The sequence below is a fragment of the Myotis yumanensis genome, unplaced genomic scaffold (assembly GCF_028538775.1).
Source record: "Myotis yumanensis isolate MYYU_CA2020_CCGP unplaced genomic scaffold, mMyoYum1.0.hap1 SCAF_7, whole genome shotgun sequence".
In the NCBI taxonomy this organism is placed as follows: domain Eukaryota; kingdom Metazoa; phylum Chordata; class Mammalia; order Chiroptera; family Vespertilionidae; genus Myotis; species Myotis yumanensis.
The window spans coordinates 31,417,202-31,441,768 of record NW_027223758.1 but is presented as its reverse complement, the minus strand read 5'-3'; the positions used below and the strand labels follow the sequence as shown (position 1 = coordinate 31,441,768).

The 24,567-nt window shown below is 45.2% G+C and overlaps 1 protein-coding gene across 1 annotated transcript in view; it reads left to right on the top strand.

Annotated features, from left to right (window-relative positions):
- Positions 1-1,547: 1,547 nt before the first annotated feature.
- The window catches only part of STK35 (serine/threonine kinase 35), a 37,245-nt gene continuing 14,225 nt past the window's right edge, over positions 1,548-24,567 (top strand). The window contains exons 1-3 of the mRNA XM_070420053.1: positions 1,548-1,979; positions 2,580-3,180; positions 15,185-15,934. Coding sequence (XP_070276154.1) covers positions 1,674-1,979; positions 2,580-3,180; positions 15,185-15,897 — 1,620 coding nt within the window. The 5' untranslated portion in view covers positions 1,548-1,673 and the 3' untranslated portion in view covers positions 15,898-15,934. The remainder of the gene's footprint in view (positions 1,980-2,579; positions 3,181-15,184; positions 15,935-24,567) is intronic.

The following is a 24,567-nucleotide window of genomic DNA, read 5'->3' as shown; positions in this document are numbered from 1 at the left end:
GAATCATCAATGAATGCTGAAAGTCTGATGAACAGGATAGTCTCAAAATATCTTCCCATAAGATGCTTAATTGTTAGTTACAAAGGGAAAAACAGTTAACTTTTCTGTGGAGTATCCTGGCGGACACCACCTTAATCAAATGATCAAAGTTAACATCACCAGCATTGGAACAAATCAATATCATGTGCCTCCCATTGTGATTCATTGAGAACCCAACTTTCTGTGGTATTCCTGACAAAATGCATAACCTGAATCTAATCATGAGAAAACTTCAGACAAATCCAAATTTAGGGACATCTACAAAATAACACTCCAACACTCTTAAAAAAGCCAAGGGCATGAAAGATGAAGGGCTAAGTAATCGTCTTTCCAGAGTAAAGGAAGGTAAAGAGACATGACAACTAAATGAACAAGTGATCCTCAATTGGATCCTTGGGAATACCTTAAAGGACATTATTGGGACAATTAGCAAAATTTAAATGTGGAAGGTGTATTAAGTAAAAGAATATTATTAAAATAGCTGATTTTGATAATTGTACTGAGATTATGCACGAGAACATCCTTGTTCTCGGGAAATACACACAGAGCATATGGTGTTAAAGGGACATGATGTCTGAAACTTACTCTAAAATGATTTAGGAAAAAAAATAAAATTCATGTTTTACATACATATATACACAAGAGAAACGTGATAATGAGAATGTAGCAAAATATAACAATTTGTTATTCTGGTTGAAATGCATGAGAATTCTTTACTATTTTTGCAATTTATACATAACTTTGAAATTTTACATATAAGAGTCTTTAAGTGATCACACTATCACAATGGCCTGTCTCCAATCCCCAGGAACTCTTTAGCTCATTCTTTTTCTCCATTACACTTCTTGTAAAAAGCTATATCGTGTCTTTAATAATACCTATTTTTTTGTGTGCAAGGCCCTGTCCTGTTCTAAGTGCTTTAATAGTACAAGCTCAGTGAATCCTACAATTATTGTTATCTTACAGATGAGGAATGGAGACACAAGAAAGTTGATTAACTTGGCCAAGGTGACCTAATTGACTTGTCTCACCTGGCACAGAACCTCAATTAAGATAGAAACTGTTGTTCGCTGCTCTTTAGCGACTTAGACAGGGAGCCTAGCACATTAAAAGAATTTAATAAGTATCTGTAGATTCAGTTAACAAATATTGGGCATTTACTAGGCACTGGGGTACAAAGCAGTGAACAAAATATTTATAAAATCCTTGCAACCCTGGAGGTAAGGCTCAGTCTACCTATTTTGCAGAAGAGGAAAATGAGGCTCCAATCTGAGAAATGATTTACCCAAGATAAAGGGATTAATTGGAGGCGGGGTGTCGATTCCAACCTAGCCCGGAGGTTCCCAGGAAGAAGCTTTTATAAATCCACCAAACCGACCAATCCTGTCAACCAATTCGTATTTATTTATTACGCGCCTACTGCGTGCAGATCCTCCTCACTCAGTACAGGCGGAGAGAGGAGGCTGCGGTGCGTGCGCGGCGGCAGCAGAGACCCGGGGCCGCGGCGGATCGCGGGAATTTGGCGCCTACGTTTGGAGTCTGGCTGTTCTCGCCTGTGATTGGGCCCCGTCTGCGGCTGCTCCGTCGACCTCGGCAGAAAGCGTTCGGCTCGGTACTTGGCTGGCCTCCGGGGCATGGGCCACCAGGAGCCCCCGCTGGCCCGAGCGCCCGCCGGAGGTGCGCCTTATGTAAAGCGGTTATGTAAAGGGACCAGCTGGCGCGAGCGCGTGCAGAGCCGCGGGAGCCCGGACGCCGGGTTCTCCCCCGCGCGCGCCGCGGCAATCTCCGGGGCCGCACCAGGTTCCGGCGCACGCCCGGCGCGGGCCATCGGCTCCCGCGCGGCTCGGTACCGAAGGCAGCCCCAGCCGGGAGCGCACCATCCCCAGCCCGAGACTCCTGGGGGGAAACCGGCCGTCCGGAAGTGGAGGGGCTCCGGCCAGGTAAGGACGCGGTCTGCGGAGGAAAAGTAAGTGCTGGGGCTGGAGCTCTCCCCACCGCCTCGGGCCCCGGGGAAGGGCCCCGGGCCCCGGACCTGGCGCACGCAGGGCCGCCGAAAGTTTAAGCCAACGCTCTCCACCCGCCGCCCTGGAGGCGTGGGTCGGTCTGCTCGGCTCCGCTCGGACTTAATTCAATGGACGGTTTACACGCTGGAGAACGCTAGGCGGGAAGCAGGGAGGGGGGATCCCACAGGGAGGCGGGCAGGAAAAAAGATTTCCACAGTCTGAGTGGCTTCTTAAGGCGATTTTAATAACTCGTAAAGTCTGCGAGAACTTGTTTTTCCTACTCCTAGACAATCAGTTAACTGGGAAGGTGGTGGGGGTGTTGCTTTTCTCTCCAGTTCCCCTCTGAGCCACGGCCTGTGGTTTCGTCTTTCCCGCTTTCCCCTCCCCTCCCGGGTTCCAGCAGCCGCGGTGGCTTCTGTCTTAAAGGGGCCGCGGCGGCCGGAGGAGGAGGAGGAGGTGGAGGTGGGGCGCCCTCGGGTCTGCGCTCCCAGCCTCCGCGCCTCGGCCTGGTCGTTTAACCGATTCTTTCACCCGCAGGTCTCAACCCAAGCACCCGCTCCTTCGCGTCCCGGGGCCGGACGGAGGGATGAGGCAGGGGGGGCCCGGGCAGCGCCGTTGCTGCTCCCCCCGCCGCCCGCAGCCATGGAAACGGGGGAGGCGGACGGCGCCCGCCGAGGTACACAAAGCCCCGAGAGGAAAAGGCGAAGCCCAGTGCCGCGGGCGCCCAGCGCGAAGCTGAGGCCAGTGGCTGCGGCCCAGGCCATGGATCCGGTGGCGGCCGAAGCCCCCGGCGAGGCCTACCTGGCTCGGCGGCGGCCCGAGGGTGGCGGCGGGTCCGCGCAGCCGCGCTACAGCCTGGTGGCCGAGATCGGGCGCGGCAGCTACGGCGTGGTTTACGAGGCCGTGGCCGGGCGCAGCGGGGCCCGGGTGGCGGTCAAGAAGATCCGCTGCGACGCCCCGGAAAACGTGGAGCTGGCGCTGGCGGAGTTCTGGGCCCTGACCAGTCTCAAGCGGCGCCACCAGAACGTGGTGCAGTTTGAGGAGTGTGTCCTGCAGCGCAACGGCCTAGCCCAGCGCATGAGCCACGGCAACAAGAACTCGCAGCTTTACCTGCGCCTGGTGGAGACCTCGCTCAAAGGTAGGAGCCCTGCGGACCGGGACCGTCCCGCCCGCCCGCCCGCGCGGGGCCTGGACCCGCTGCTGTGGGCGGCTCGGCCAGAAGTGACCTCGGGACCACTGGGTCCTGTCACCCTGGGCCCAGACACACCCTCCTCTCTCCCCGGGCCCTGGCGTTGGGGCCCGCGTCTCAGCCTGGGACCTAGAATGGTCCCTGGGACGGACGTTAACTGGTATTTTCATAACAAGCGCTCGCTAAGTTCTAATCATTGTCTCAATAAGTGCTCAGTACGTGCGAGCCATTAAGAAACGACTAGTACTTTTAAGATCGGGAGGGGAGGGGAGGGGGTTGGGTTCAGAGTTGGTGGAAGAACTGTCTAAGCCCCCTCCCTGCCTGGTTCCAAATATCCTCACAGCCCCCTCCCCCTGCTCCACCCCCCAAACTCTTGCTTCCTACCCTTCCTTTTCCTCTGAGACCGCCAGCCCGGCATGGCATCCCAGGGCAGTCCAGCAAGCTGCTGGCTTTCTGGCCGAGTCCTCTGGGGCCAGGGGAATAATTAACCCCCCAGGTGGGCCCAGAGCTCTCACATCACAATATCTAACGTCTTTTTCGCCCACTTGACATTCTTAAACGGTTTCTTAATCCTCAGAGGCTGGCATGGAAGTGGTTTTATTTACCGGAAAGACTGGGCTCAGTGAGGCAGGGGGCTTTGCCTGCCTTGGGAAGGCAGTCCTAGCTTCCGAGTTTTCATTGCAGTTAGGGAGTGAGTCCATCCTGGGTTCTCAGTACTCACACATCTTGCTCGTGTTCAGAGAGGAGAGGGCCATGGGCTAGGAGGGTCTGAGATTATTAATCTTTCTCCCAACTAGGTCCTAATGGTCTTCCAGAAGTGACTTTAGGTAATAATTTTAAAAGTCCTTCCTCTTTCTATAAATGGTGAAATTAATGATTACACATGAACAATGATGAAGGTTACTCAGTTTATAAGGGAAGTTGCTGCTTTCTTTACAAACTTTTTTATAAATCAAGTGCTGTAAATCCAGATTTGTCTTGCTTCAAGGCCTAGATCCTTTCAAATTGGTAATGGTGCCCTCCCCACCCCAGGATGAACCTTTAAGAATAGAGAGGATTTGGGGTGGGTTTGGATAGGGCATTTTGTTTGGAACTTTTGCCAGACTTTAAGATCTTACAGACTCATCCCAGGAGAACTCCCTGTTCCACTTCAAGTCATTGTTTGACGGTGGGTTGAGGGACATGATGACTATCACTATCACCTGGGATCCTTTTTCAAAATAGGCTTTCGCTTTATATGCCCATCCCTGCCCCACCCATCCCGAAAAGCACACGCTCCCCACAGGGTGGATATATTTGTTTTGAAAAGATTTTCCAGTAGATTCCTTTAGCTCACCTGTATTTTATAAACTCTTCACTTGACTCTCAGACCCCTTTCTCTGAAATGAGTGGTCTGGTCATTAGCCTCCTGTTGACCAGAAGCCTTACTGATGTATTTTATATACTGTACTAGAGGCTGCTGCCCCGCCCCCTGGTCAAACTCCCAGATGGGACAATCTGCATACTCTATCTTCATTATATAGGATGCTTACAATAGAGTAAACTAGAAAAAAAAAGAAAATATTATTAAGAAAGTCATAAGTAAGAAAAAATAAATTTATAGTATTTATTGAAAAAATCAGCATATACAGTTCAAGCCCTTGTTCAAGAGTCAACTGTACACTATTAAAACTTCCCCCACCTGGAGAATTTGTCACAACTCCACAGTAAACTGGTTGATACCATGGGCTTTGGAGTTAAACTCACTTTTATCATGGCTTGTCGGAACTGATTGCATGGGACTTGGGACAAGTTATTTCAAGGCTGTGGGGAGCATTCCTTTATCCCTAAGATGACATCGGGTTGCTGTGCAGCCTGGGCGTGTCAGTAAGTGCTCAGATAAGGGGACCTCATCGCCTCAGTAAATTTAGGCTGTATTTTGAATCTTCTGCCATCATCCCCTTTGAGATGGGCAGTGTTCTTGTTCAAGTCTCCCAAACTTGTTTGACCATGGAACACATCCCATTTCCTAGGAACACCTAGTTGACAGAAACATTGGTATTTTCTTCCTTTGTGAACTAAAACAGCTATAGAAATGAAGTATGTTGCTTTAGGTCACTTAATATGTTCCTTTCAGTAGTTTGGAGTGTTAATATATGAGCTTCTATTATGGGTCAGGTAATGTTCTTGACTCAGAGATGGAGCAGTGAAGTGACATTGCCTCCACTTACGAAACTCGCATTGAAATTTACATGTCAAGTGTTAATTTGGAAAGCAGTAAATAGGCATCCAGGGTTTTTTGTTTATTTGTCCTTTGCTATTAATATTAAAGTGGAGAACACTTTTTTGCTATGAATATTTAAAGTGGAGAACACATACCCAAATTACTCCATTTTCCTGGCTTCAGCTTCCAAAGTTTAGCAGTCTTACTCTGTCTGCCCTGTGGTGCTGACTTTACAACACACTGATATTCAGGAATGTTAGAGCTGGAAGGTATCTTAGAGATAATCTGGTTTAGCTGTCATTTAAGTAGAAAATCCTTTGTAGCCACCTTTTCCCAGTCTTCAGCAATTTAGGGTAATTTTGAAAGAGAACAAAAAGGGTTCATCTGCCTTAAGGTCTCAGTTGAACCAAATCTATGTGCAGGCACACCTCCTCCATAGGTGTGGTTCACGTCATCACAATAGAGCCAGTCGGAATCTTTTTGCTGCTGGAGGGCCTTCAGTTGGTTTAAAAATAAAAAGGGAAGCACAATAAATGAGGTATGCCTGTACTCTATACTTTTACTGAGTCCCTGTAGTGTTATTTAGTTCACTGTATTTTACAAGCTCTTCACTCCATTCTCAGACTGTCTCCTCCTTCACCATGGTTAATGAATGGTCTGGACTTGTCCTAAAGGAACTTAATTTGGAAAGTTTGAGGACCTGTAGAAGACTTAAATTCTAATCGGGTCACAGGAGGAAAAAGCAGGTTGGCTCATTAACAAGGGCTTCCTACAGAATATTATAAAGAATTAACAGGAATGAGAATCAGAAGTTGGCAGAGAAGGTGGGCCTGAAAGAAGGGAGCCTAGGACATGTGGGTAGGTAGTGAAGAGAGAAGGTGGAATCATTTATTTCACAGTTGGGCCAAATAGAGAATAGTGTTTCCCCAGCATTAGTATCAACTCTCTAGTGAACGCTCAGAGGCATTTCTGTAGTCTTAACTAATTATTTTGACACAGAAATAATCCAATATCTAAAAGAAGAGGGCAACTTTTAAATTCAGTTCTTGGTCTTCTCTAACCTTGTTTAATAGACTTCTGTGTCTGTCCTTTTCTCTCTGAACATACATGGAACAAGTCCTATCCAGACCATGATGTAGATAACAGAAGCTGCAGAGTCCATAGCGGTCTTAGGTGTCGATCTGGCTTTCTGTTTCACAGGGAAGGAAACTGAAGCCCATAAAAGCACAGGCCTTGCCCCAAAGGAGTTAGTGGTGGCATTCAGGTGAGCCTCCAGGCTTTTAAACACCAGATTAGCAATCCTGTAAATTATTTGGTTAATGAATTGGTGTCTTTATTTAACTTTTAAATACTTTCTACAAAAAGGAGCTAAGGCATCAACAGTTCATTTTTATCTCCTTGTTTCCTTTGCTAAAGCACCTAAAACTAAATTCATGATTACTACCACTGAGAAGACAGCAGGCAAGCCTTGAGGTCAGTGTAAAACTCAGAAATTCTGGTGCTTTCTCTTAAAGTACACACTGATCCTAAGGACAAAACAAATAAACAAAAATACAAGACAAACTCTCCAGGCTCATAAAGCCAAATTAGAAAGCGAGGAACCTTGCTTATCCAAACTTGGTAAACAGTAGCTCTGCTTTACCAGTTATTTGATGTTTGCTGCTCTTGGGATACCTTTAGGTGGCTTGACATGGGTGGGAATCTCGGCCTTTGGGAGGCAGTCGTGTCTGTGCACCGATGCCCAGTGATGACTGTGAGCCAGGCACTGTATTACAAGAGGCAACACAAAGTTTCCTCATTTGGGCAGAAGACATATGCCCAAATGATCCCAGCGGAAGGTCAGGAGTGATGGGTATCCCAGAAAACAGTAGAGGTTCCCTATGGGAGTATAGAGGCAAGGAGAAACAGGGAAGGAAGTAGACTTTAGTAAGCTGAGGCGGGGAGTGTAGTGAGGTGAGGGAGACCAGGGTCTTAGCAGTGGATTGGTTGTCAGCCTGAAAACTCGCCCCAGCCTGTTGATTGCCTGGGGAAACCTTGGGCTCAGTACCAGGTCATCAGTGCCCAGGCCTCTAGAACAGCAGTTGCCAACCTTTCGGACATCAAGGACCACGTGGTCTGCGGACCACCAGTTGGCAGCCGCTGCACTAGAAAGCAACTCTGAGTTCTCTGCTGTGCTTGTGGTCTCAGGGTTAAGGGAGTCCCCCAGTGAAGGCAGAGAGCTGAATGGTGGTCTTTGGCTTTCATGACAGTGACATAGGTAAAAGGCAGCATTAGGGGCCTTGGAAATTAATGGGATACAGTAGAACACTGGTATTGACTTGGAGTCCGGAGGTGTTGGTTCCAGTTTCACATTGTTAATAAGAGCTAAAACTCACTGATTGCAGTGTGCCAGGTCTGTTCTGAAGGTTTTACACCTGTTAACTGATTCAGTCCCCACAACCACCCTTGGAAGTCAATACTGTAATTATCCCTATTCTACAGGTGAGACAACTGAGGCACTAACAGCTGTGCTGCACTCTTGGGACAGGTGGCTTAAGTCCTGAGTGGTTCTGTTCTTCTGGATCGTTAAGTGGGCAGAAGCATATTTCACACAGAAACCAATGGCTATTATTTAATTTTAATTATATATTGCCTGGGGAAACCTTTTTTAGTAGCCATTGGTTTCTGTGCGAAACCATTTTTAAGATCTGTAATCACCCCACCATCTTATAGTAACAGCCCAAGGTCATTGAGACTTGGACTAGAGGTTGATCTATATCAGTGGTTCTCAACCTTGGCTGCACATTAGAATCACCTGGGAATCTTTTTAAAATCCTGATTTCTGGGCCTCATCCTCCGGAAATTCTGTTTCTTTGTTACTAATGTTGTGGCCCCACCCCATAACAAAGAAACAGAATTTCCGGAGGATGAGGCCCAGAAATCAGGATTTTAAAAAGATTCCCAGGTGATTCTAATGTGCAGCCAAGGTTGAGAACCACTGGTCTATATGCTCAGTATTTGTGGCACTGCTGATTTCTGTCGGTGCCTTCTCTAAATGTCTCAGCTGCCAGGCACCCTTTACCTCCTTTCTGTTCTGTTTTTGAATGTTGGGACAACCAGGCAGACTTCTCTCTTGCTACCAACCAACTGCCTTCCTTCTGTGTGCACTGGGGATTTTAGATCCCAGCCCCAGGAGATTGAAACAACCCTTACTTGAGAGCTTTGGTTAATTGGGGTTGCGTTGGGTAGGGCTTTTTATAGTGTGTAAAAATTCTAGGAGAGCTTAGCTTCCTAATAGAACATCAGTTTATTTTTACTTCCAATATGGCCTGTGGGGTCCTTATGGCCAGAAGCCCTATTTAGTAACTCAAATTCTGGATGTCTTTAATTTACATGGCTGCATGCCCTATTCATAGGCTCTTAGACATTTGCCCAGGGTCACATGGCCATGGAGGTGTAAGAGTGGGGATGATGACCGCAGACCTGGCTGTCTCCTTGTCCTTCTAGGCCTATGGGTTCATTATTGGCCTCTTGGCTTCTGTGAAACACTGTGTTTCTCTGGCAGCCACCCTAAGGGGTCCATTCTCTAGTGCACAATAACATTGGCTAATCTTAAGAAGTACTTTGAACACACCCTGATGTGTTGACACTGGACCTCCCTACCCCCAACATCTTACAGCAGTGATGGCGAACCTTTTGAGCTCGGCGTGTCAGCATTTTGAAAAACCCTAACTTAACTCTGGTGCCGTGTCACATATAGAAATTATTTGATATTTGCCACCATAGTAAAACAAAGATTTATGTTTTTGATATTTATTTTATATATTTAAATGCCATTTAACAAAGAAAAATCAACCAAAAAAATGAGTTCGCGTGTCAGCTCTGACATGCGTGTCATAGGTTCGCCATCACTGTCTTAAAGTAACAGCCCAAGGTCATTGAGACTGGGACAAGAGGTTGGTCTATATCAGTGGTTCTCAACCTTCTGGCCCTTTAAATCCAGTTCCTCATGTTGTGACCCAACCATAAAATTATTTTCGTTGCTACTTCATAACTGTAATGTTGCTACTGTTATGAATCATAATGTAAATATCTGATATGCAGGATGGTCTTAGGCGACCCTTGTGAAAGGGTTGTTCGACCGCCAAAGGGGTCGCGACCCACAGGTTGAGAACCCCTGGTCTATATGCTCATCTTTTCCTTAGGAAGACATGCTACGCTGGGTCCTTGTCTTCAGCAGCTTCTCAGAACTGAGATCTTTAGCTGTGCCACTTCTTTAAAATATGTTAATGTATAATTCTTAACTAATCAAGAACAGGGATGGCAGTAGTCAACAAATTTCAAACTTCATTTTTCTAGTTTCCTTTCTAATCCGTTTTCTCCAATATTACAATTTTATATTCTTTTTTTTTAACTTGTCATTAAACTTGCTTATGACATGGCTTTTTATTTAAGTAAATTTTGTTGAAGTATAACTGGCCTTTTAAAGCCTTAAACTAAGTGGTAATCATAAATTAACTGTTAACTACTCTTGGATAGTTGTTTCCAATGCTTCCCCTTTACTGTGCTGTATGGAATACCAGTTCTGGTTGTTTTTGGTGTTGGTGTATCTTTTTTGTTGCTAGGGGTGGTAGGGGATTTTGTTTTTGTTTTTTTGTCTTTTTGGTACTCTTCACTTAGAATAAATTGCTTGAATGGGATTTTTATGTCAAATGGATTGAGCATTTTTAAGATCTGTGATACATATGCTGATCTAGCATCTCAGCATATTTAAGTCAAAATCATAATTAGTTCTCTACTGAAAAATGAACCTGAATCAGGCTGGATGAACATTAAACTCCTTGACAACATCCTATACATAAGAGTCTACTTAACAAGGAGCTTGGGTCGAAGTGGAAATAAAACATGTAGGTGTTAAATTCTGCTGCTGGCACTAAGAGGCAATAGTGGAGCTCACAATTAGAATTCAGGCTCACTGGCTATGAGACCATAGGTAAGTTATTTAATCTTTTGAGGCTTAATTTTCTCACCTGTGACAGGGGATATAATTATCATCTAAGTAGGTAGGGGTTTGGAGTAAGAAGAGAATTGGCTGGAGTCCTCTCTGAATTCTTCATGTCCATCTCATAACATGTGATAAGTCACTAAGTTCTATTGATTCTAAACCTCCAAGACCTCTCTCCCATCCCCGTTTCACCCCTCCCTTGCCAGCCATCACTTCTTGGGCTTTCAAAACCTCCTGATGAGTATTCCGTCTCTAACTCCTCATGCTTCCAGAGGGAACTGTTTCATCAATTCTCAGAAATACTCTTTCACATGTTAACATCTCTGAAGTCAGAACTCGGCTTAGTCAATAGCCTACATGGTGTTGTCAGCAGCCTGTCGATCTTACTTAAATGGTATGTCTTAAAATCAATGATTTATTAGATTCAATAAGCAGTATCTTCTCTAAAATAGATCAAGAACTTTTAGTTATTTCCCATGTCTTCCAGTTGAACTTCAAATCCTTTTGTCTGCCAGATACCATTTCTCATGACCTGACTCCAGCTCCATCTCCAGCCTCATTTGTGACTATCTCCTACTGCAGCTCTCTTCTGATTACCCCAGATTACTGGGGTCCTTCGCTGCAAACTCACACCCCACTGTGCTCTGCTCCTCCCTTCATCCTAGGAGACACAGCTCAAGGACCCTGCTTGCAATGATTCTCAGTCTGCCTCTCTCCTCCCCACCTTTCCCTGCTCCTCAGGCAGAATGATACCCTATTTCTTGTTCTCAGGTTTACCACCCCTAAAACAGTGTCCAGTGAGATGAGACAGCTTACATAATGAGCCTTTAAAATAGTGCCTGGAACCCAGTGGACTCTCCCAGGTTAATTTACCTCGAATCCTTACAACCTCCAAATAACAGTCTTGCTATTTTCTTCCCTTCTGGGAAGCTAAATTTTTAACTCTCATTAATCTTATAGAAACTGTCCGATTATACCAAAATAGGGAATTATAAACTTAAGTAAAGTTCATTTTTTTCTATCTGTTAAAAATAAAACCTGTAAATTTCGTTTGGGGATTCTGCTAGTTGCTGCATGTGTCTATTCCAATTATACATCCTGAAACTGGGGAAGTCACCACAGGCTGGCTCGGGGACCCACCGGGACCACTGTGAGGTGGACCTGTGCTAAAGCTCCATGGATCACCTGTCCTCTGTAAGCCCCTACTCCGACTGGCGAACCCCAGTGACATTTTGGGGCCCAGGAATTAGTGTCATTTCAGGACAAGTGTTTGGTAATTCCACAAAAGTTTGACCAGTTTCCCTTCTCCAATTCAGTCACCTTGGTAAATTATAAGACTAGGGCCTTGGCTGCTCAGAAGAGGCAAGTTACCTGGGAGATCAGGCAAGTGTTAGTAGGTTGGCATTCAAGCTGGTCCCATAAGGTACACGCAGATTTAAGGAGAGGATGCTTTTTAGATAGAGATCACCTAAAAAAAAACGTGGTCTGGTCTAGCTATGGGTTTGGGCTATAGGCCTGTGAAATGTGATATGGAATCATGGACTTTCATTTTCTGATCTGTTTCATCTCTTGCCTAACACATGGCCTGCAGCACCAGGATTGTTGAAATCAGTGACTTCCTAGGACTAGGCTGAGATCTGGTAGGAATAGTGATGTTAGTGGTAGGCAGGATGTGATGCTCCAAAGTATCTGACACTTGGTAAAATGTATTTCGTGCCTGTGACTTAACTCACAGTGATATGTGGAGTAGCTGTCGTTCCCATTTGGTAGATTACAAGGCTGAGGCTCAGAGAGGTTCAGGGACTTGCCCAGAGTTCTAGTCATCATGCCTCAGTCTCTCCATGTTTTCCTTTGAACGAAGAAACCACTCAGTAAGCCCATGGGACTCCTTGCCTTCTGGTCTGTGCTCTTCCTGTTACTTCAGCTCGGCCTGCTTCTTGAGAGAAATGCATGGAGTGCCACCTCCCCTCCCTCCACCTTGCTGTGAGGTAGCTGAGAGGCCCAGGTAGGCAATCTGCCTGAAGGAAAGGACAGAGTCTGACCAGCCTCTTCCGTGTTTTTTTTGTTTTGTTGTTTTTTTGTTTTAGTGGGCTCCTGGGGACTCCACGTGAAAACATGCTTCAGCTTCTGGTGAAATGAGCCTGTGCAAAGTACTTTTTGTCGCTAGGACAAGTAGCTGCTTTCCCCAGTTTTCCATTCTGTCACGCTCATGGATGCTGTGTCTGATTCTAAGAATGTTTCCTCTCAATAAACAGCCCCCTACCCCCATCCCCGAACCATCTCCTAAGCTTCGCTCACTTCTCAGGCTCTTCAGTCCTGGTCCCATCTGCCCCACCCACCCACTCACTCAGGGTACTTTTTTCTTTCCCTGGATTTTCATAACCTGGACTTACACAGTAGTCTGTTTTTCAGACTTGTTTTCTTTTTACTTTAGTTGCCATAGTTCCCAACTTTGTATATAAAATAATCACCACTCCCCACCCTTTCTTTCCCCACTGTTTCATTGAAAAAGTTGCCCTGTTTTCTGATGTGGCCTTTGCAGAAGGGATTTGATGTTTTTTTAATCTTTTCCTTTCTGGCTCTACCACCAGCAGACATGTCTTGCTCCTGTTTATGAGTTTTTATTCTAGAGTCTAGAGATTCAGGATTCAGATCACCACTTCATTTTATAGTGTTTTTAGATAAAGAACCTCGGCCCACTAGAGCCAATGACCTAGAAAGAGGATTATGAGATGGGAAACAACTGATTTTAAAAAAAAGAAAGAAAGAAACCCATCTGCCCTAAACTGGTTCTACCTGTATTACTTTGATTGTGAGTGATTAAACAAACAAATTATATAATTACAGGGGAAATAAGGCCTGTCAGATCATGGTCAGAAACCTAAGGGTTTTGCCTTGTCCATTTTATTGCTTTAACCTAGAACTCCTAAACCACTGGCTTTGGTAGACTATGTGCTCTGGTAATTTGGGGGCCGTTTGGGTTGGAAGGGGGCGGGAGATCCTGGATCACTATTTCTCTTTATAATGAAGTAGAGTAAATAACTAGTAAAAAGAAACCTTCCAGGAGAGGCTGTGTATAGCCCTCCTTTTTAGTAGAATGGAGACACCATACTGGGGATCATAGGACTTGTCCTTAGGCCCTGGCATAGTCATGAATGATCCATGTGACCACCTTGGGCAGGCCCAGCCTCATCAGCTAGGTAAGACATTGTCTACTTTAGGCTTAGCTTCTGGGCACTGGTAGTTATCAAATAACTTCACATAAAGGCACTGTGGGTGGAGGTGGAAGATGGCATAGAGGGGGTAAATGGTGATGGAAAAAATAAAAAAATAATAACTTAAAAAAAAAAGAATATTGGGATTTGTGTGGAGATGCCAGTCACCAGCTTTTCTGGAGCTTCTATGGTTCAAAAGGAAAGACGGAAAGATAAGAGCTGTAGTTTCAAGCCAATACAATGTGATTCCACCTATACATCTACTTCAGACTCCACTGTTCCCACCAGACTTCTATTTATACCTCTAGTCCATTTGTTCTTTGTTCTGTTAATCCATTCCATCTCTCAGCCTAGAATTCCCTTCTTTCTTCTCCCTGCTGATGTACAACCTATCCTTTAGGGGTAACTTAAGTCTTGTCCCTTCTCATTTTTTTAGATCTGGCAACTCCTACCTACCTTTGAAATAGTGGTAACCTCCTTTAAATCAAGCTTCATTAGAGGTGGGGGTGTTGTGTACTCACTGGGATAGACATATGGTGGGCTAGCAGAAAACTGATGAATTGGAGTGTGCCTCTGGAATAAATAGAATTGTAGTGCAGTTCTAGATGTATTGACAAGAATCAACATACAAGTTACAAAGAAGGGAGGGAAGGTCATTTGCTTGGCATGGAGTAACAAACATTTAACAGTCTCCTCACATGCTTTGCCTTGTCTCATCAGCAGCCCTGGGAGGTTTGGGTGATATGATGCTGCCTCTTTGGAAACAGTATAAAGAAATGCAATGGTTGCCCTTACCGGTTTGGCTCAGTGGATAGAGCGTCAGCCTGCGGACTCAAGGGTCTCAGGTTCGATTCCGGCCAAGGGCATGTACCTTGGTTGTGGGCACATCCCCAGTAGGGGGTGTGCAGGAGGCAGCTGATCGATGTTTCTCTCTCATCAATGTTTCTAGCTCTCTATCCCTCTCCCTTCCTCTCTGTAAAAAATCAATAAAATATATTTAAAAAAAAAAAAGCAATGCATTGGTTTCGCAGTCAAATGGATTTGAGTCTGTGAATTCTAAGTCTCTATGAACCACAGGTTCTTCATTTTATAAGATGGAGCTGTTTCCTTCTACCTCCTTAGGTAGTGGTAAACATTAAGTTGAATGTCAAATGCCAGTGCAGGCCTCTGTAAGTGGTTACATGTGGCCATTTACAGGTGAAGAAGCAGGAGTAGAAACTTGGAAAGGTAAACTGCATTGCCTCCTGGCTGTTCACCCAGTCAGCAGTAAACCAGAGTTACAACCCAGGCACCCTTAACTCCAAATCCAGGTGCTTGATGCCAGTCCCTGCAGCCTGTGTCATACCATGTTTTGTCCCTTCACTCATCCTGTGTGAGTAGAGATGGGCTGGCTGTGTAGAGTTGGCTCATGCCAATTTTACTGGTCCTCCTGGATTGGAGCAATTGTCACCACTATCACTTTTAACTTTAATAGACTGCATTCCTATAGCCTCAAGGTGGTGTGAATGTGCCCATCTCACTCAAGCTCTTTCCGGTCTTCCTTTGATTTAGGAGAAAGGATCCTGGGTTATGCTGAGGAGCCCTGTTATCTCTGGTTTGTCATGGAGTTCTGTGAAGGTGGAGACCTGAATCAGTACGTCCTGTCCCGGAGGCCGGACCCAGCCACCAACAAAAGCTTCATGCTACAGCTCACAAGCGCCATTGCCTTCCTGCACAAAAACCACATCGTGCACAGGGACCTAAAGCCAGACAACATCCTTATCACGGAGAGGTCTGGCACCCCCATCCTCAAGGTGGCAGACTTTGGACTAAGCAAGGTCTGTGCTGGGCTAGCCCCCCGAGGCAAAGAGGGTAATCAAAACAACAAAAATGTGAATGTGAATAAATACTGGCTGTCCTCAGCCTGCGGCTCAGACTTCTACATGGCCCCTGAAGTCTGGGAGGGACACTACACAGCCAAGGCTGACATCTTTGCCCTGGGCATTATCATCTGGGCAATGATAGAAAGAATCACTTTCATTGACTCTGAGACCAAGAAGGAGCTCCTGGGGACCTATATCAAACAGGGGACCGAGATCGTCCCTGTTGGTGAGGCGCTGCTAGAAAATCCAAAGATGGAGTTGCACATCCCCCAGAAACGCAGGACTTCCATGTCTGAGGGGATCAAGCAGCTCTTGAAAGATATGTTAGCTGCTAACCCACAGGACCGGCCTGATGCCTTTGAACTTGAAACCAGAATGGACCAGGTCACATGTGCTGCTTAAAATTCAGGGCAAAGCATCTTGGTTGTTTTTAAACTAGGTGAGTGTACTCTTTTTGTTGTGCATGCAGTCTTCCTGGACTGGATTGGTCACCCTGGGCTCTGGGGCGGGCCCTTAGGGAGTCGGGAAATGCAGGATTGAAGAGATCTACCAGTAAGTGCTTGTTATCAAAGATCCCCCAAGTTTTGATGAGGAGATACATGGGATTATTTGAGTATGAGTTGGAATGTCTAGAAGTTTTCTGAGTGGAGTTGCATTGGAGTTGAATTCTTACATTTCCTAGAAACATGTTTTCTCATTAATTAATAAAGGCTTACTGTAGAAAATGTACAAAACGGTACGGGCAATTTTTTTCAGAGGATAAATGCCATTCCTAATTGTATCCCTTCTACTTGCACATCCAGTTCTACATAGTTTAGATCATGCTGTGGTTAGTTACAGTTTTGTTTCCTGCTCTTTCACTCCATGCTAATCTGAGCATTTCCCCATGTCACACTTTGAAAGTATGGCTTTCATTATATGTACCATAATATAGCCATTTTCCTACTCTAGATACCAGATGGTTTCTCCATTCTTATACACTATAAAGACTGTGAGTGAGGATTCTTACCTGGAAGGCTATGCTTATGTACATTATTGCCCACATTTATTATGAGCTTTCCCTTGTCAAGTATTGTGCTAGGCTCTGGGGTAACAGTGGTAAGCCACACCAGAAATTTGCCCCATCCTCATGAAATTTGCAGCTTAGCTAGGGAGACAAACATTACTCAATATTTATTATAGTCTCTTTGCAAAAAAGGAGAAGAGTTAAGGAAAACTGACCTTTCAGGGGATGGTGGCCAGAGGCAAGAGTAGGAAATTGGGGGCAAGGAGGAGCATTCCCGGTAGACGGTCCAGCCTCTGCAAAGGACCTGAAGCCAGAGGGACCTTAGCACATTTGAGAGACTCCACCGATTTGGGTGAGTGGAGACCATTGGGTCAGTTTTATTCACACTAGTAAGGAATGTTGTTGAACCTGCAGTTGCGTGGCACTGAGGATAAAGGAGTGCCTTGATCTTCAGGGCAGAGAATTAGCTAGACAACTGGCCAGATGTGGAAGTAGAAGAAAGTACTAGATGTGGGAGATTAAAGGCAGAATATACAAATGCTAGCTGGTGTTCTGGTCAGATTTGAATTCTTTTCCTTAACAGAAATCCCTTTGTGGGAAGGGAATAAAAGAACATTGACCCATATTTGCCAGGTATTTTCACATGTACCATTTTATTTCTCCTTTGCAACTCTATATCCTACTAAATTAAAGGCAGGTATATCTTACTCATGCCACTCCTTTCTTTCGCCCTTTTTCTTAATATGGCAAGCTGGAAGCAAGCTACTCTTACATTTTGCTGAAGCCTTGAGATGAGGTGATGGAGATGGGGCTGATCCCGGTAGCTGATCAGAAGGAGGGGGCCTTAGCACATGAGACACAGAGCCCTCCATCATCTGAGTGGGTTTTTAGTCACCCTCCTTTCTTTTCATCACCCTCAGATTTCTAGTTGGACTTGGTAAATACTGTGTTGAGCTGGTTGCATCTGTAGTGCTCTCACTGAATTTATTTCTAGAGTGAGTCACTTGCTTTAATTGTTCCATTCCATGAACATTTATGAGTACCTTCCAGATGCCAGGCCAGTCCTGCCCAATGAGGAAGAGAAGCATGTTCCCTAAAGCTAGATTTGGGCTAATACCACATTAAAACCCCCAAAAGGGTTGGCTAGAGAGTGTTTTAATTGTATTTCATGCTGTCACTTCCCATTTCCATCTCATCTTTTTCCACTTTAAAAAACCCCTTAGAATTCAAGTTTGCCCTGGAATAGGAAGAAAGTTGTCATTGGAAGAGGGACCTGAATTTGGGTTAGGTTTATGGGGTTGTCACAACTAATTGAGATCATGACTTCCATTTGGACATCCACACTTGAGATCTGTGCTGTTTCGCAGGGCAAAGTATAGCTAAATAGGAGTGATGCCTGCAAGTAAGAGAAATAGGTGACCTTGAGAGGAGAAAAAGTTAGGTATATGGTGTCCCAGGCTGACAGCAAATAAAGACAGCACAGTACTTGATCTTTTGGTTCCTATTTGAGTGTAGCCTATCCTGCCGTAGCTGGGCACTTAGAATTATGGACCTGAGCCCAAGTCTGTGTGACCAAGTGCTGAGCCTTGTGTTAAAAGTTTCAGGTCAGTTATTAGAACTGCTCAGTCGTTAGAATGTTGGCCCACAGAATGAAGGGTGGTCTGGGTTTGATTCCAAGTCAAGGGCATGTACCTAGTTGCAGGCCTGATATTGACCTGGATGGGGGGGGGGGGGGGGGGGGGGGGGGGCGGGGGGTGTGTGCAAGAGGCAACCCATCGATGTGTCTCTTGCATTGATGTTTCTCTCCCTTCCAATCTCTAAAAATCAGTGGGGGGAAAATATCCTCAGGTGAGGATTAACCAAAAGCTTCAAATCAATTATGACTTGAGCTCTATCTGTCTGGCTAAAATTGGTAAGGTCTGTTGAGTCCAAATACCTTTTTCTCCCACTAGGCTTTATAGATGGAGAAGCTGATTCCATATATTGACTTATTGGGAAACTATTTGGCAGGGATGATTTTAGGCACAGAAGATACATTAGTGAACAAAACAAATTCTTGCAGTTGTGGAGACATTCTCGTAGGGAGACAGATAACGTAGGTGATATGTTAGAAAGTACTAAGTGCTGGGGGGAGGGGTGTAGACAGGATAAGGGAGATCAGAATGCTGGGAGGACAGGTGGGGCTGGAGGTGTGTTTTGAAGTAGAAGAGATGGGGTGGGTCTCCTTGAGACGGTGACATTTGAGCATTAAAGGTTAGGAGTTTAGGGAGTGAGTCATGAGGATTTCTGGCAAAAGAGCATTCCAGAGGAAACAGCCAGCATAAAGGCTTAAGGGTGATATAGTAAACCAAGAAGAGTGTAGGAAGAAAGCCTAGAGAGGCAACTAGAAGTCAATTAGAATAGGCCTTATAATGATGGATTATATCTTTTATTTGTCATTTTTTGACATTGCTTAATAGTCAATTAGTAAGGATTTTGGCTTTTATTCTTGGGTAAGATAGAAACACATCGGTGTGTATTCAGTTACCTGATATGTAATCTTTTAAAAGGGTCACTATGACTTCTGTGCTAAAAGTAAGCTATAGGGTTGAGCAAGTGAGGGGATGAGATGGGAGGCTACCGTAATAACCCAGGTGAGAGGGAGCGGGGGAGGTGATGATTGGATTTGGGGTGAGTTTTTGAAGTCAGCCAACAGGATTTCCTGCTGGATTGAATGTAAGAAAGAAATTAAGGATGACTTCAAGGTTTTGGCCTTGGAAGCCATTGGAAGGATAAAGTTACCATCAGATGAAATTGGGAGACACGTAGGAGGAACAGGTTTGGCTGGAGAGTTAGGTTTTAGTCATCTGAAAGTTTGGAATGCCTATTTTGAAGCCAACTACAGAGGTAGAATGGACAGTTGGATGAATGTGGAGTTCAGAGAGGAGGTCTGATCTAGAGATAAAATTTAGAGATGGCCAAGGTACTACAGTGAATATAGAGAAGATTCAACTGAGTCTGGGCCATCCAACGTTGAGATTGGGGAGAAAAGAAACCACGGATTGGAGACCTGGATATGGTCTCTTGGAAGCCAGGTGGAGAAAATACCTCAGGAGGAAGTAATCAGCCATGGCATAGATGCTGGTAGATTGAGTGAGATGAGGACTTCGGATGGACCATTGGACTTAACACCTGGGAAGGCCTTAGTGCTCATGAACAATTTTGGTGGCACATAATGGGGAAAACCATTAACTAGAATAGGGTTTGAGAGGGAATGAAAGAATAATTGGAGACAGTGAGAGAATAGAGCAATGTCTCTGAGTTTTTGGTCTGTTATACTTGATACTGAGGACGCCAGAGAGCTTTTGTTTTAGGTTTTATCTATGGATATTTGTGATATTAGAAATTAAAACAGATGTTTTAAATGTTCCTTTCAAGTGAATATAAATACTAGCTAGATTGACTACATGTTAACATAAGTATTATAATTTATGAAAAAAACTATTTTCAATGAAACAGTAGAATGGCACTGTTTTATAGTTTTGCAACTCTCTTTAGTATCTGCCTTAATAGTCAGCTGGATTCTCATATATGCTTCTGTATTATAACCTGGTGCCATGTCTCTCATCATGAAACTTCTAGAAAACTCCACTATACACTTAGGAGAGAATGAAAGGGAAAAGGGAAATAAAGTCTGAGTGTTTTGAAAAAGTTTATTAGTTTCATGGATTCCCAAACTGCACACCACACTTTGCGCACCAATGGTGGTATTGATGACTGTTCCTGAGGAATTTTACTGGGAAGGGGAGCTGGGAAGTAGGGGGCAGCTGGAGACCAATGAAGGCACAGAGTTTGTGTCTTGATTTCTAGCCTACTTTTCTATTAGACCTGTTGTTTTGGCTCTGACTCTACTGCATATAGGAAACATACTTATCCCCAGTACCCGCACCAATCTAGGATTGTAGATTTCAGAGTAATATTTAAATCAGGGTTACATGATTTTAGTGTTTTGCAACAATGAATGGAAATGTACTTTGGATTGGAAACAAAGGTTTCCTCTGAAAGGTATGTTGCCTAGTGGATTATCTAGGATTGAGTCCCATTTCTGTGGTTTACTGGCTATGTGACCTGAGGCAAGTTATTTTATCTCTCTGGGTTTTATTATCCATAAAATAGAGTGGATCATATTTATCTTATTGAGGTTGTTGGGAATCACAAGAGGTTGTGAAAGTGCCTTATAAAAACTGCCTAAATGAAATGTTAAATGGTAGAATTTTAGATATGTACACTTTGACTTGAGGTAGAAGTGTTCTTTTTTTTTAAGGCAGTGGTCTTGAGTGGTTGCCTTGCCTCTGATGATTACCAAATAGATTTTTTTCCTAAACAAAGCTGTTCTCGGCAACTGTTCAATGACTTGTTTCAGAAAAATTATCTATTTTTAAAGATTGCTTAATGATGGATTATATCTTTCTTTTATTTGTCATTTTTTGACATTGCTTAATAATTCCTAATGGTTCCTACCAGCCAGCCACAAGCCTTATCCAAAGTGAAAGCCAGCCAAATTCATGTTCCAGGTGCCACCACCCACTTGTTACCAGGGAAGTTATGGATGAGGGAATCTGCATTCATGGCCAAGCTTGCTGTCTAATATACAAATCTTGGTTACTAGGGCCTTTCGAAGCCAGGGCCTTTGAATGCTGTTTATTTGGAGCAGGCAGCTCAAGCCTGCTGAAGGAAATCAGATGTTGGTGTGACATGAGGGGGTCATAGAAAATATTCTTTGCTCCATGTGATTTTGGTAGCTGTTATCACTTCAGCAAGAAATTAGGCCTGATTTCTTTCTCTGATGTTAAGCACCTACCATCAGAGAAAGAAATCAGGCCCAATTTCTTGTTGAAGTGATAAGTGATATATTAATCCTTGGCGTGGGCTCAAAGATGTGGTTCTGGGGCTAACAAGCTGGTGACCTACGTTGGCCCCTTGACCTGGTTTCACATTTTGCCTCTGTATTACAAGAGTTGAGGTGCTTTTAACGTGAGGTCCCCAAACCTCTACTTGGGCCCCTAATGGTCTTCTGGGGAATTCACAAGCTTTTCAGCTCATCTGAGAACAGGCAAAGCAAGTTTGCTCACATTGAAGCTGTGGAAGCCAGTCAGATCTACTTCCTTTTGTCTGGAATTATACCCCAAACCGTGTCACGTTATAGGTATCAAGTTAATCAGAAGTGACACTAAAAACGGACAAGAAATGCTTAACTGATGTGGTTTCTGCGGGTTTGTTTTTTTTTAAGGGTTTCTAATCATTCTGTAACAACTGATGTATTTTGTTTTAAACAGCATAGTCTTCAAAACAGAATCGCTGGGGGATAAATTTTAAAAGGGAGTTTTAGGTGAGAAATTGGGAATCCAGGACTAGATAGGCCTCCAGGTCCCTTCTCTGTTGACTGTGACTTCCTGGCCCAGCCATCAGAACAGCCATGAACTAACTCAGGACTGCCCTCCCTGGGGAGGTGGCGGATGAGGGGTCAGGCCCCCAAGGAAGGAGTGAGTGTGGAGGGTTGAGGGGTTAGGCTCCAAAGGAGAAGGTGACAGTGCTGAAGATGATCAGAGATGATGGTAATTATTGGTCATCCCTGGGCTAAGTGCTTTATGCCCATATTTCTTTAACTTCTCAAGTAACTTCCCGAAGGTCACAGAGCTAATAAGGAGTAAAGCCATGGGTGACTTTACCCAATATGGTATGTTACCTCATTGAATCATCTTTAAAACTCATGTTTTTATAACTGACTTCAACTAACAACTGAGCACCAAGTTCCCGCTCATTCTGAGATGAGTAAAGCCCTCCTAGCACCTGCTCATTTTAAGAGGAGTAAAGTGGGTGGGAGGTGTCTGGCACTGAGTAGGTTTGCAGTTGGGAGGTCATCTCTTCTCTGAAGAAGCTCAGCTGTGCTGGTGAACAACGAGGTAGGTAGACCAAAGGAGAATGTAAGCCAGGACGGCTTTATGGAAAAGGTGAAACTGCCAAGGAGCCAAAATTAGAGGTTTGATTCTTATACTCCAGAGGCTCACCCACTTAGTCGCTGGTGGAGCCTTGAACAAAGGGAGGGTAAGAGGAGGGAAACGCCACCCTCACCCTAGAATGGGTGATTAGATCATTAAACAATGGGGGTTTTAGTTAAAGTAGAGAGCACATTGGGGTAGGGGGTGTATTTAACCAGTGATTACAAATTCTTTTATCCAAGCAGACCTGAAACCTCTGACCTTCTTGAGCCCCTGTCTGTTAAGTGGAAGTCCCAGCCCTGCCTTTCTCACTAGACTTCATGATGCTGTGCGTGAGTGGAGGGGTTGTGAGTGAAGATCCAGAGGGTTTGAAAGCTGAACCTTCACTGTGAAGACCTGACATCCCTAGGAACTAGCATCCGAGACATCTGGGGCCTGGTCTGTCTACTGGTGTTTTCTGGGTGTCCCCCCCATGGGGAAGGCTGGTGTTTGCAAGGTCAGTCAGCTCCCATGAGCAGCTTTCGTGCCTGCTGTTGCCATCCCTTGTCTGCTCCTGCCTATGAACAGGAGGAAGCTGAGCTGTTGGTTATGTAATGTGGCTGGTGGCCCCCAGGGATAATCTGTCCCTTGAAGCTCAGCAGGACATCAGAGCATTTGTGAAAGGGACAGGCCTGCCCAGGCTGTTGCTGCTCACATTCTCCTCCTCCCTGGCATCCTTGGCTCCTCCTAGACAGCATCCCTCTGGGCAAATCAGAATCGCTCTTGTAATCATCCATCTGTGAGTAAAGCTGCCTTGAAGGTTGGGGTCCTTCCAACTCCCATTTCCTCTTACCCCAGGGACACACAGAAACTCCACAAACAATAACAGCTCCTGGTTATGAAAACCTGCTTTGAGGGGCCACCTGACTTTACTGCCCTTTTATGTCTGACCCTGAATTAAGTACTTTACGTGTATTATCATACAGCATCTACGTAAGTGTTCTGTTTTCTGCCATCTTTCTGCTGATGGGCAAGCTGAGAATCACTGTCCTATGGTTTTGAGAGTCAGGATTTGAAACAAGGTACCTGACTGGAAATTCCACTGTTTTATTCTGTCTCTTTCAGCCTCTTTAAAAGTAGCTTTTGATGGGTTTATATTTTGAGGCAGAGTACGATTTCCCCTTTAAACAGCATCACAGGTGGTCCTTTAGGTGTTAGTGGGCAGTGCCGCCTCGTGCATCCTTCAGAGTCTGACAGGTATCTGAGCACACTGCAACAGGGCCACCACCTCATCCTTCAGGCGAGGTCACCTGTGTGGGGGTTCCTCTTATGTCACACTGATACAGCCTCAAACATGGTTAGGTGAGGCATGGCTGGGATAACCAAGGGTCCGGCAACAGTAGGCAGAAGTCACGTAAGAAAGGAGACATCAAAATTACCAAAAGATTGGGAAGTGGGGGACCCAAAGCACACCCCACGTGATGGCAGCCAGGAGAGCACTGACACTGAGGGAGCGCTGGCAGGACAGTCTGCGGCGTTTGTACAAGGACCCGTTGTCTCTGTTCCCTAGTGCCCTCGCCAAAGTCCTTTCCGAGTGAACTTAGCCTGGGCGTTGGAGGTTGATGAGGACTCAAAGCAAAATGCAGGATTGCTGGGTTCTCCTGACACAGCTCATTGAAATTTGACTAAAGCAAGGGATTTCATCATGTGTGCCTGTCATTGGTGTTGCTGCCTGCAGCCCTGTGTTGAAAGATTGTGGCCAAGGCAGATTTAATGAGCAAGAGTCCTCCTGGCTCTGGCAGGCACTTGCCCAGTGGAGGTGTTGAGAGTGTTGACCGCAGTGTTGCCCTCTTGGAGCTCGGGTTAGCAGTGGGGATAGCATATGGACACTTGGTTGTCATAGGCATGACTTGGGAAACCTATAGGAAGCATGGAGAGAGTAGAGGGAAAGCTTTCGGGAGGAGGTGGTGCCCTGGGCTGGTTCTGGAAGGTAGGTTTAGGGGCACCTTGTCAGCCAGACGATAGGGGAAGAGGTCACATCTCACGGTTTGTCAGAAGCTCTCCTTGGCATAGTGAGGCTTTGCTGGGTGCAGGACTGAGCTGGCAGGG